General features: G+C 40.0%; 1 protein-coding gene across 4 annotated transcripts in view; it reads left to right on the plus strand.

Moving 5' to 3' along the window:
* Positions 1 to 9,693, plus strand: part of SLC12A1 (solute carrier family 12 member 1) — an 82,694-nt gene extending 73,001 nt beyond the window's left edge. For all 4 annotated transcript variants that reach the window (XM_019664550.1, XM_019664534.1, XM_019664529.1 and 1 more), the window contains exons 25-27: positions 5,743 to 5,878; positions 7,281 to 7,348; positions 8,382 to 9,693. In XM_019664550.1, coding sequence (XP_019520095.1) covers positions 5,743 to 5,878; positions 7,281 to 7,348; positions 8,382 to 8,517 — 340 coding nt within the window. In that variant the 3' untranslated portion in view covers positions 8,518 to 9,693. The remainder of the gene's footprint in view (positions 1 to 5,742; positions 5,879 to 7,280; positions 7,349 to 8,381) is intronic.
* The last annotated feature ends 3,635 nt before the right edge of the window (positions 9,694 to 13,328 follow it).

A 13,328-nucleotide genomic window follows, 5' to 3' on the forward strand; every position in this document is an offset into this window, starting at 1 on the left:
AATGAAAAGGTTTTACGGTGAAGATGAGTTTGAGATGGAGATGTGTTGAAACAATTGAGTTAGCATTTTAGAAGTGTCCTTCGTGGTCCTGGTATCTGTGGCGACAAGAGTAGCAGAAAGGGAAAGCTCAGGTGATTCTGACCTGAACAGTGAGGGCGACTTTTCATTATTTAAAGTTACTGGTGAGGCATCCTGGATTGGGGAGCTTCAGTGGAGAAGATATGGAAACAGCTTGTGTCTTCTTGGCACAATGACAGTACCAGCCTTCATGGCCATTTCAACACCTCAAGCCTGTAAGGGCCCCCAGAGGGGGCTCTAAAACTATCTGAAGCCTGGCAAGGATATGGATGGGCTCCAAAATTTAAAAATGACAAAATTGAATTAATTGTTTAATTGTCTTCAAACCATGACATCATGTTCGCCCTCATTAATTGTTAAATTTCTCAAGTCCATGATATTTGAAAACAATTTGTAAGTTAGATCTTCACAGGAGTTCCCAGAGGTGCACAAAGGTTGTCTGAAAATTATAGCTGATTGTAAATTAAGTGAACTATTTAGAGAGATAAGTTAATAATTATAAAATGTTGTCAGTTGTTTACAGTCCAAAATCAGGGCCGGCTGAGTGGCTCATTTGGTTAAGAGCTCACTCAAGAGTGCGAGCTCTGAGCAACAGAGTCGCTAGTTTGATTCCTGGCCCGAGCTGAGCTGCCGCTGAGCTGCCAACAGATGGCAGGATGGCTCAGCTAAAAAAAAAATTAAAAAATCATGTTTACTGTTACATCTGGATGCAATTTTATATGTTTGATTTGGTATGGAATGGGGCCTCCAAGTGTTAGAGAGTCACCAAGGTCTCAGGATGGCTTGGGTCCTCGCTGGCCTGTTGGACCCTGCTCGTTTCTGTTGACCATCATGTCTCCTGTAGTTCTCATTAGGTTTCTGTTCCACCCTCAAGTCTTCTTCTTGCTCTTCCCTTATTGTTATCCTTTATGAGCTTCATAACAAACTGACAATCATCCAGATTTAGGATGCATTCTTATTTACAAAACAACAACCTCCAAGTTCACGCTCTTTGAGGATATTCATGATTCCTCCAGGGCTGCGGGTCAGTTAAAGCTGTTTTACAAAACACCTACCTTGACTGCAATAAGAAAGCTATAATCAACAGGGTTGTCCTAGATTATTACTATGTAATATTTCTTTACATCATATATACCACAATGCTTTGCATTCCTGTATTTCTACAGTTATAAATACTTGAGAAAAATTAAGAACAGATTTATAATTCTCCGTGGTAACTGGAGTTACCATTCTGATATGATTATTGTCATGCAATAATCTCTGATAGCCTTCCACATTTCATTTGAAGAATTTTAATTCCCAAGTCTTTGCCTCTTGGCATTCGCAGTGATGTGCTCAAACAACTTCATCTTGTGGCTCCAATTGGTGGAAATGCGTTCTCTTTCATAACACAGCAGGCCCAATGATTCCCTAGTATGTTCCACTTAGCAACAGGACAGAGCCTGCGGGGTACTCTGCAAGTACAGGGCCATTTACTGTTGTCTAGAGGGTAGTCACAGTGTCCCCTACTAACTTTTGATTTTTCTATAAGCGTTGGCTCAGTCCTGGGCACAATTTAGTTACCTACTTCTTATAGCTGAGTTCTTCTTGCTGTAGTCTTATCAGCAGCAAAGAACCATCTGCTTACTGATTAATTTAGTCCTATATCCCTTGCTTCTTTACCTACCAATATGGTTTTCTCTACCTACGTCCTTGTTCCCTTAACTTTCTTTCATGCTACTCTCTGCCCAGCTGCCATGGTCACCCCCTACATACATTTCTGTCCTATCACCAAAAATGTTGTTGTACCACTAACCATGCCTCCTCTTTCTTTGAGTGCCTGTCATAGTCTAATCATTCTTTATCTTACTATCCCAGACCTTTGTGCCACGGTTGCCTCTTCTCAGGGAGCAAACTCTATGGACAGTCGTAAGAAAAGAAAGGAGCCAGGCATTTTCGCTTTCGTCTTGATATCTAAATTTGATGGTAGATACCATTTTAATTTGGTGTGTTTTTACTTATTCTCATCATCCTGCGATGAAGAGATCTACTTCTCAGAAAAAAATGAATTCGATTTCACAGTTTTGGAGATTTTCTTTCTGATATTTCAAGGTCTTGAGGAAGAGGCGGGGGAAAAAAATCCATCCTTACTGGAATAAAAGAATCCTTGCAGTTAATGTACTCTAGTGTGAAGACAAAAGGTCCACCAAGAAAAGACGTGCTGGAAGTGCCATTCTCTTCTCTTCAGCCTATGCTATAACTGATGACATATTATGTTGTAAAACGTAATACAGTGAATTTTAGAACAGAGAAAGGTCATTCAGTAAATCTCACAGATGGCCACAGGTAGCACATTTGGCACCTTTGTGATAATTTTAAAAAGGCAACTCCTCTGAGTGGTTCAATTAGAGAAAGAGAACTGTTCCTCTGGGCTGATGTAACCCTGGACCCAGGGCCCAAAGCTTAGAGCACTGGCACAAAGTAAGCTCCCACATGGACCCTCTTGGCTGGGCAGCCCTTATCTACTGTGAACAATGATCCCGATCACTTGGTCACCAGGTGACACACAATGTCAAAAATAGTTTGTCATGATTTCCATGTTGGAAACAAATGTTAAATGCCCTTAAATTGCCTTTAATAAATCTTTCAACTACCCGTAAAACATTAGAAAGTCTCAATGAAGACATTTTATCATAGAAACGTTATCTATAATATGGCAGAGCAAGGGTGAAAGGGAATACAAAAGCAAAGTTAATGAGAAAATAATTGAGCTAGGAGAAACTGAAAAGTTCTTGTGGTTAAATTTCAATTTTTTTTTTATTGTATAGACTGAATTAAAAGTCATAGGCCAAAACGACAACAATCTTTATACAGAAATCAAAGAGGAACTAGGAGCAATGAACTAGATAATTTAGTTTTAGAGATGCTAGAGTGGTCACAAAAATAGCTAGTACATTCATTTGAGAGAAGAAATATTATATGAATAGGGGGAAATTTTTATGCAATTTAAAAAATTTTAAACTTTGTTATGAGGAACAAGGATGGGGAAGGCAGGGCTGCTAAGAGTTAATCATTTTAATTGAATTAATTCTCATTTCTATTTCATAGCATGGAATGCGTGGCCTAATTTTGAGTCAATTAAAAATACTTGTAAGAAAAGTCACATTTAATGAGAATCAAAATAGAAATCTTGAGCTACCTTTGGATCACCGAGCTAGGAGATGGAAACTAGTCAGCTCAGGGATGAGCCTTAGGGTGAAGAAATCAAAGATGAACATAAACAAGGAGCAACAAGAGTTTAGAGAAAATAAATAGGCAGATACAGCCCCATGATAACCTTCCGTGTCCCGTAGCATGTTTCAATCACAAGTAAAATAAAAACTCAGTGACTTAAATAATGGAAATTATTGTCAAACATAACAGAAATCCAAGTATATTTTTGCTTTCAGGCAAAGCTTGATCTAGAAGGTTAATTTTACAATCAAGGACTAATTCTCTTTCATTCTTTCCACTCTACCTTCCATTATGAAATCATCAAGGTTGATTTTGCTTATAAAACTAGATGACTGCCCATAGCAACCAGGAAAACATGTCTGCTCATTTGTATTTGTGGGAGAGAAAGTTTGTCTTTTCCCCAGTCATTGAATTCAGGTCATGGGCTCCGTTCAGTTTACACCAATCTAAGCAACTGAGCCACTCACGGTGGTCGGTGGAGTGCTAGGTACATATTGGTCAAGCCTGCCTGGGTTATGTGCCCGCCCTGGCCAATCACTCTGGCAGAAGGAATACAATTGTGCTGATTGGCCGATACTGGGTGGGGATGGAGTCATTCCCTCCCAGATACAATGGGGAAGCATAAATGCTGGGGAGACAGCCAGCAATCTCCATCCTACCTTCTTCCATTTCTTAGGAAACTATGTTTGAACTGGTCTTTCTAATACGCACCTGGGCTGAGATGCAAAGAAAACTCTTACCTTGATCAAAATAAGTATATGTGGAGCTTAAACAGTGAGCCTCTTAATTGCTAACCTCAGTCCTTTGTCTGTGCAGAAACATGAATGCCTTGTTTTTACAGGGCACTGCACACTTTTCATAGCACCGTCACCCAATCGTCATACTGACCCTCATAGCAATCCCCATGCCAGCTCTGTGCAGCCAGGTACCCTCTTTTATAGGCAAGGTTATCCAGTCAAGAAAGAAAATTGAAGAGCTGGAGGGAGAACCCAGGCTTTTCCATCCTAGGCCAGCACTTTTGCACTGATTACTGTCAAAGGTCTCTGAAGGCATGGCACTGTTGGAATGAACAGCAAATAAAAGTATTGTGTGGTTGAAAGAATGAAAGGGCACATCGGTCTTATTCCTTCCCCGTCGTTGTCTATCTTCAGTAAGTCAAAGTGTCAGAGATCGACTGCATTAAGTATCTACCTGCTCAATCCCTTAACAAAGGCACACTGGTGGGGATATCCTACTTCTTTGTATCCCTGCATGTTGATCGGCAAATCCTAAATCACGACAACTGATGAGATCATTGAACTTGTGGCTTCATATTTTAATTTCTTAGCCTAACAGCACATTGAATCTAATTACTGCTTGTTCCAAAGCTACTTAATTATAAGGAAGCTACATGATATAAAACCAAAACACAATGCTTATATTTGAGATCTTAAAATAGCATGCCAAAAGCAACTAGTCTCATAAATTATACGCTTTGTTTTATGCTATCATTTTAAAAAATATATCTTATGAAAGACAAGAGTGAGGGGTTTTTTCTGCAGTTTTTTAAATGTTCCACAGTTCTGATGTGTGGCTCCTAGTTTTCTACTAAATAATTTCTTCTTAATTGCTCTAAAATGGCCTCAGATTTTTAAACATTAAAATGTTATTGATTTTTGTTCTTTCCTCTAACCTGCGCCTGAATAATAGTCATTTGAAAAGCTCAGTCAGCAACACCAGAAGGAAAAAGGCTGCATTATTTGCAGCAAACATTCAAATTGTTCTATAGTGGGGACCCTTACTGCCCTCCCCGCTACCTCACAGCCTCTTGCCGTGAATGGGAGTTGCCATGTGGGCTAAAGGGAGGAGGGGCAGGCCTACCCAACCCCAAGGAGCCTAGTTTATCTCCTGCATTCATTCATGCATGTCTCTCATGGAATCTGTAAAATAAGCTGATGGAAATTCTCTTATGGGCTGTGTTTACAGTACAATTGTGTCTTTGACTATACTATGTAGGAAATGTATTTGCAGAATAATTACTACCTATACATTTGTGTGTTTATATTGAGAATCTAATGCCTAGAAGGTTAACAATCCTCACAGGGCCGGCCGAGTGGCTCAGTTGGTTAAGAGCTCGCTCAAGAGGTTGAGCTCTGAGCAACAGCGGTTCGAGTCCAGCCCGAGCTGAGCAGCCACTGAGCTGCCAACAGGTAGCAGGATGGCTCAGCTAAAAAACAAACAACAACAACAAAAAACAATCCTCACACATGTTAAGGCCTTTCCTTGGGGAGGGAGGCAGTACTCTAGTCAAGGTTTCACTCACAATAAGTCTCCTGCAAAGATAACTCTTAAAAGGTTTGCATGGCATTCAGCTTTGATTCAGCCAGCAGAGCCAGACAGTCAAACCTGGAGTATCTGTGAAATAATGAGTTAATTTCCCACTGTGAGGTCTCCTTATAATTCCAATTTCAGCTGGAAACTCTTTGAAGAGATGATAGAACCATATTGTCTCCATGAAAGCTGCAAAGACTTAACAACTGCTGAGAAATTAAAGAGAGAAAATCCATGGAAAATTACAGATGCAGAACTGGAAGCAGTCAAGGAAAAGGTAAAGATTTGTCTTAATTTTTACTTTGCTGTCTAACTAGCTGAAAAAGAAAACAATGGTTGATCTAAAGATCAAGAACCATTGTGTCTATTATAGAATTTCATTATTTAAGATCCAGGGTTCCTGCATTTTCCAAGTGCTTTTCAATTATATTACTGGTTATGAGGACTTAAGAAAACTTTTCATTTTTTAATATAAAATTGATTCTTTTTTAAAAGTTAAAAGAACAGGTTATTGATACATATTGTGAAGTCTCCTTTCAAATTTAATTTTATGGAACAGGAGACAGGCCTATCTAAAATAATTTAAGTCAAGTCAATATCTATGCAAAGTAGATAAAGATAGATTATCACAATTTGACGCAATAACAAAGAATTTTAACCTGATAAAGATAGCTATGAAAACTAACAGAGGGATCTGAGAAAATATGTAATTGGAATAATGAACATAAAAGTTGAATTGGTCACATGTTGTAGCATGGATGTAAAATGTTGAGCTTTTCCATGGTAACCCCCATCTCTGGATGGGTTCTCTATAAAAGATGGGAGTTACCCCTATCTGACCTGAGCTGAAGTTGTGATAATGGTGATGATGAAAGGAGCAGGAACATAAGAATAAGGTAAAATAATTGACTTCTGAATTGGATTGGACATTCAAGAAAAAGGACCACAAGAACCTCTAAACTACAAAATTTAAATAAACTACCTTAGGAGCTGAAGTTGGAACAAATTAGAGCAAGAGATACTAAAAGCCTTTCAAATTTAGTGGAAAAATTACTGAGCTAAGAATGTTAAACTCTGTATGTAATAAAATGCCCCGTTCTAACAAAAATTTTTCATATAATTGAGTAAATCACATATCAGGAATATTATTATATTTCACTGACCAATGAAATATAATAATAAATATTACTCTCATCACTGCAAAATAGATAATGTAGTTCTTTTTCCAAGTAAGTTTTTTGGTGACTTTATAACTGAAACCAGTCTGATAAAATATTCAGAGTTTAAAGAAAGGTAGACTAGGATATAGGTAATCTATATTCTTAGGGCATCAAATCGCTATCAAGATTAAGTTAGTTTTTTTCAATTGCAAACCTTTTCCCCAGAACTCGCCATTCTCATCTTCATTTTACTGTTATCCACATTGTTTGCTTGCTTTTTTCCCCCTAGAATTTAATAAGCCACTATAACACAATGACAATCTGGTCATATAGTTTATATTTCTAATATTTCTTGTGGTTTTTTTTTAAACACTTAAGTTTCCAAACCTGAATGAAATAATCGTAATATTTTTAAAAAGTGAAGTTTTTCTACTTGTCCATAATTTGAGGTGAGAAGATAAATTCTTATTCATAATTCTGGGAAAACTGCCCTCTACAAACCTTGAATGTTGTCCACAGAGTTACCGCCAAGTTCGGCTGAATGAACTCTTACAGGAGCACTCAAGGGCGGCTAGTCTCATAGTCCTGTAAGTATTACTGAGACATTTGAGAATGTTACAGAGAAGTCTTAGGTAAATGGGTTCATCAATATAAAAGCTCACAACTATTCAGGTGGAAAGTGTAAAAAACTTGGAAGATGTGGGATTTTAGTGCAGGAAAATAAAGGCTACCCTGAGACCGTGAAAGCCAGGGCCATGGGCTTTGGAAGGTCCCATTGCACTTGCCCACAGGCATGCCGGACCCCCGGGGCCAGGGCAGTGCCCACCTACAACCCCGGCTGCCCCTGTAGACCATGCTCCAGGAACCTGACCCTGCAACTGCCTGCCTCATAAGCCCACGCCGGCCACAGAGGCACACAGGCCCCTTCCCTGGGTGGGTGCTGTGAGATGCGGAGTCCTCAGAATGTTCACAGGCCCCTTGCCATGTGGGGAGAGGCCAAGGTGGGAGGAATGATGATGGGCGTTTCCATTTCCACTCTTTGCCCACAACCCCACGAATGTTAGAGGTGTACCTGCTGAGAATATTAATGTTTGTTTGCCTAAAGATTGATAGTGAACTATGAACACCTCCAACTATTTCACATTTATATGCCATGAACTGGCTTCTATGTACAAAGATAATACATCTTCAAGCAAGGTCTAGACTGGAGGACTATCCATTGAAGACATAGAATGGTCTCCTCAGTTGGGTGATTCAAATAGCTGGTTTCTGAGCTTTCTCCCAAATATAAGAGCTTTAAACCACTGGGAAAAATTATTTCTGCCAAAAAATGTGGGGAGGAGTATTGGTTGATCAAATTTTCTATTTAAGAGGAATGAAAATTCAAAGTTATGTTTTATCTCTATAATGCCTAAGCCTATTTTTCTGACTTACGGATATTTGTGTTATCTGAAAAATACATCAGTGTAATATCTATATTCAAGATAATTTCAGTGTTTTCCTATTTGGAGGGAGGGGTATAAAAGTTTCAGGCCACTGCTTATTAAATAGCTCAGGTAACTAGCAATGTTACTGACTGTAGTCACTGTCACTTCTGTTTTCTGTTCTTCATGCTGCCAGGAGCCTTCCGGTGGCGAGAAAAGGATCTATATCAGACTGGTTGTACATGGCTTGGTTGGAAATCCTCACAAAGAACCTCCCTCCTGTCTTACTAGTTAGAGGAAATCACAAAAATGTCCTGACGTTCTACTCTTAAAGCATGAAAAATTAGAACACATTTTAGCTTAATGTATGGATAAGTAAGAAACGTTCTTGTACTTTATGTTGTAAATCTGATTAGGGTTATGCAAACCTCTGGAGACTATCCTACAGCATTCTATATAAACTTTGTCATTATTTTTTTATTAGTTAATGAGAGCTATTTTTTTGTTTTTCTATCAGCTTAAGGGGGATTTCAAAGCCAACACTACCCCTAGAAAAACATCTTTATCGTTGCTGTTGATAAACAAGAAAATTAAGCAACCCCATGCTGGCTTATGCCCATGAAAACCACCAACTTGATTATAAGCTTCTCCAGGCAAACCTAATCTTTTGTTTGCTTCTAAGCCCCTTGGAGGCTTCAGCCCCACAGCAGGTTCTTATTAAATGCCTATTGACAGGCTGGTAGAGTAACATGGGTGGTTATCAAAGGAAAAGACCAGCTGGGCAGGAAACATGATTATACTTGCCCTTCTGAGAGGCTTATACCTACAAAGAAGATTTGAAAATCAATAACTGAAAACTTTAAGAAGCACTTGAGTCTACAGAATGTTTAAAGCAGTTACCTAAATAAGGTTATTTAATGTAACACAGATTATATACTTAGAGTGATCTGAGCGATCATTGATAACATACGGCTTCAATTTGCTGCTGACTGAAAAGTATATTAGCTGGATTAGAAGGCAAAGCATATTTTAATTAAATGAAATATATTCTATTCATGATATAAACTTTAACTTTTCTCCTTATCAAGTATTTTGAAGTTTCCATCCTAGTATTACTTTGCATACTTTTTTAATTAAATGGTCAGCACAGGTGAAATCTTCATAGCTGTCTAGTGATTGAAAACCAACTATCACAAAACTTCAAACCATCATAAAGAAATATATCCTGAATCATATATTTAGTTACTTTATATATAGTGATTGTATGATTTTAAAAGAATAATTAAAATGTGAAGTGGAGAAGCTTGCAAAATTTGGAATATATGAGTATTGATTTTATTCATTTTTGTTTGTATTCCTATAATACTTAATCACATTGAAAAGCCAACAAAATTTTATTTTCTGATGAATGACTTGATTTTTTTTTTCCTGACATATTTTGACTATTCTAACTGATAAAATATAACGGAAACAATGAGCCTGAAATAAAAGCACTGAAATTTGTTTGCTTTGGCCTAGGTCATGTTTTTATTTTCAGTCACTAACATCAAAGTGCAACGGTGTAGTGGATGTGAGCCTGAAAATTTCTATCAGTTACCTCATCTGAAGGCTGTCTAAAACGGATTTAAGATTAGGACTTCCAAGTCCAGACTGGGCTCAGAAGGATGGTAGAGAGGAAAACAGAAACACTTAGCAAACCTTAAGCAGCAGGCTATCCCCACTCCACATCTGGGAGCATTTGACTTAACTCAGCCCTGGATTAGACCCTCTCTCTTGTGCTCTATGTACCTGAAATCCACGAGTAGACACGGAGATTAGAGGAATGGACACCCAGCTTCATCCGGGCCTGACATTCTCTGAAACACTTGGGAAGGTCTCTGGGAAAGGTGAGCAGTAACATGACTTCTGTAACAGGAAAGTCTGGCCCTTGTTTCTTTGAGAGGCTGTTGCAATTTGGGTTCCCAAGGTAGCAGACTTTGAGAGTTTAGCGTGGAGTGTGTTTATTAAGGAGTGCTCTTGGGATCTACACTTGTGAAATGGAGGGGGAGAAAGCAGGAAGGGTGGAGAAAAAGCTGAGCTGTGATGCAGGTGCAAGGGCAGCCTCAGCTGACCCAAAAGCATGTTCTGGAGACAGAAGGTCCTTTTAGAGGAGTCCCAAGCAGGGTCGAGGGCTCCAGGCCTTTATTCTCCCACATCGATCAATCAGTCATTGGATGTGTGCTGCCCATGTCGGGGTATGAACTTGGGTGAGGCAGCTCTTTGCAGCTGCAGCATCCCTGGAGGGCTTCAGAGCTAGTCTGTCTGCTGACTGCACTCCTAGCTGCTGGGTCAAGAGCAGCTGTACTGGGAAAAGGCTAAGATAGCAGAAAATTGAAGGGATGGAAGGGAAGGGATCAGATACCAGCAGGTGTTTGAGACTCCAGTGCTCTGCCTTTGTCCTTTGCTTCACCCAACTCTATCAACCCAAACCCATCGCCTCCATGTCTACACTCCGCTGTCTGAGAAGGGAGAAAGTTGCACAATCATGTGCACTGATGCCCAACTTACTCTAACTCTGCCCTCTCACCTTGGTTACCTGTCTCACCTGCTCCCCCCATGCTTTCCTCATAATGGCTTTCCAAATCTTCACCACCTCTTCAGTTGATGACCCTGCCACCATCTGTATGACTATCCATTTACATATAGACACAAAACTTTCCTACATAAATAGGACCATGCGGGAAGCATTGTCTTACAATTTCTTCTCTTAATACTCAACGTTGGGAATCTTTCAAGGGACGCTTTAAAAAAAGACTGTGGGTTCTTGGAGATTACCACAGGCCTGCTAAGTCTGACTATCTGGGAGAGACTGATGATCTGCAAGATTTTGAAACCGCTGCTCTAGGACGTCTCTCCTATTCCAGTGACTGGACTGCCCCCACATGCTGATATCTCCTGAATTTCTGTTTCTAACCCAGGTCTCCCCTAAGTCTCAGATACATCTATTCCATCACTAATTTTCATGATGTTTCTCTTTGTAAGTCCTGCAGACGTCCTAAAATCAGGATGACCAGACTTCTGGTAACAGCAAGAACAATAAAAACCTGAAACCACACACCTGGAGCAAAGGCATCTAATTCTCTTTCTCCCTTGTCAATCAGATCCCTCCTGAAATGACCAAAGAAACATAAAAGTAGGAAAGATCTGCATCACAGTAGCAAGCTAAGGAAGGATGCCATCCATATGATAACATTTTTAAAAATACAGCTTACTTGGGAGAGATTGAAGGAAGCTATCGGAAGGTTAGCCTGCAGCCAATGCTCCTGAGGAGACAAAGTATCATAGGAAATCACTGCAGGAGACCCTGGTAGAAATCCATTAACCTCTCCCTTCAATTTGCAGCCGGAGGTGAGAAGCTGGAGGTAGGAAAGTGTAGCACTGGGTGGGATCCCTTGTGCTGGGTACTGAGAGTATTCACAGATGGCTACCTAGAGAGGCCAAACGGTATGCTTGGTGGGCATTCAAAGCCAACATGGGTATTGCAGTGGGGTATTTCATGGATGCCCTTGAAGTGTACCAGAAAGATATCTGCCTGCCGTAGAGGCTGAGCCAAAGAGAGAATCAGCCCTCAGTGCACAACTTCTCCTAATACAGAAAAGAAAACTTGCTGAGATGGACAGTCTTGTCCCTGGATCTCACACCTCTCAGGCTTCTGAGTTACTAAACTGGGCTGCAAGTTGATATTAACCAGGCCTCTAGCTAAGATTAAATAGGGAGATTGCAACTAGCAGGTGGTATGGTGGAGGTCCCTTTGCCAATCACAGAAGACCAGCCACATCTGCTTGTTGTCAGTGTGGTATATAAGACTTATGATCCACAGGGTCCTTGCTAGCTAGATGTCACCACACAGGTCACCCAGAGCCAGTTCACCTACATATTTCTAATGTTTTTCTTGGAAGAGATTTAGGGAACACACTGACATAAGGATGGGATCTGCCTGAACTCCACAAAGGAAAAAGAGGAGAAATTCCTTTTTGGTTGTGACTCACGTTGGTGCTAAGATGTCCCAGTTACTGACAGATCATGGTGTCCCCACCACTTGCAGGAACAGCTGAAAGGTCAAACCCATGCTTCAGGCCCCCACACCTGCCCAGACACTCGCACAATGCCACCACTCTCCCACACAATCCCAAGCCTTATCTACAGGTGACACTTCTCCTCATGACAGCAGGCCATGTCAGTCCATCTTACCTCTTTTAGAATTTCTGATGTTAACAACAACCTATCTTCTTTTTTTGTGCAGAAAAAGTGTTTTCAAACAGAACATACAAGATTTCATCTCATCTGTGACACCATTCTAAACACATTATTTTAGGTCCCACCAAAGAAGAAAAAACTCTGCCATTTAAACTATGACATAATATTCTATCACTTAGGATTTTTGTTATATTAATTGAGATACCTTGTTAAGGCTTATATAGGTACAGAATTTTAAATCATATACCGTCATGTGCATTTAAAAAAAGATAATAGAAGTAAAATAAATGTGATTCCACTTCAGAGTCCTACTCTTTTATTCATCTTTCCACTCAGAGTGGGTGTCTCCAATTTTCCACATGACAGGATTTCAGTGCCACCAGGAGTGCTAGTGGTACAGTGTTTCTTACAAGGGAAAACCAATGCATGCTATTTTATTATTGGCATTAATATTTGGACATTTATAGGTTTGAGTATGATTTTTTAAGATAGCTTAAATGTGTCTTCCTAAGGAACTAAAAATATTGTCTGTAAATTTCAATACATAAAGGGCATAAAAACAAGAAAAAAATAATCCAAAAAAGTCAGAAAAAAATTCTCATTAAAAAGAGAAATCAGGGCCGGCCAAGTGGCTCAGTTGGTTAAGAGTTGGCTTAAGAGTGAGCGCTCTAAGCAACAGGGCCGCCGGTTCAATTCCCACATGGGCCAGTGACAGTGCGCCTGAGCTGAGCTGTTGCTGAGCTCCCAACAGGTGGCAGGATGGCTCAGCTGGTGTAACAACAAGATTCCCTGTTCGATGGTGCAACTAAGACTGAACTAGTCACCTTGAGCTGAGCTGCTGCCCAGATGGCTCAGTGGATAGGGTGCGCGCACTTAACAACAAGTCTGCTGGGTTCGACTCCCGCAT

The sequence above is a fragment of the Hipposideros armiger genome, unplaced genomic scaffold (genome assembly GCF_001890085.2).
Source record: "Hipposideros armiger isolate ML-2016 unplaced genomic scaffold, ASM189008v1 scaffold_12, whole genome shotgun sequence".
In the NCBI taxonomy this organism is placed as follows: domain Eukaryota; kingdom Metazoa; phylum Chordata; class Mammalia; order Chiroptera; family Hipposideridae; genus Hipposideros; species Hipposideros armiger.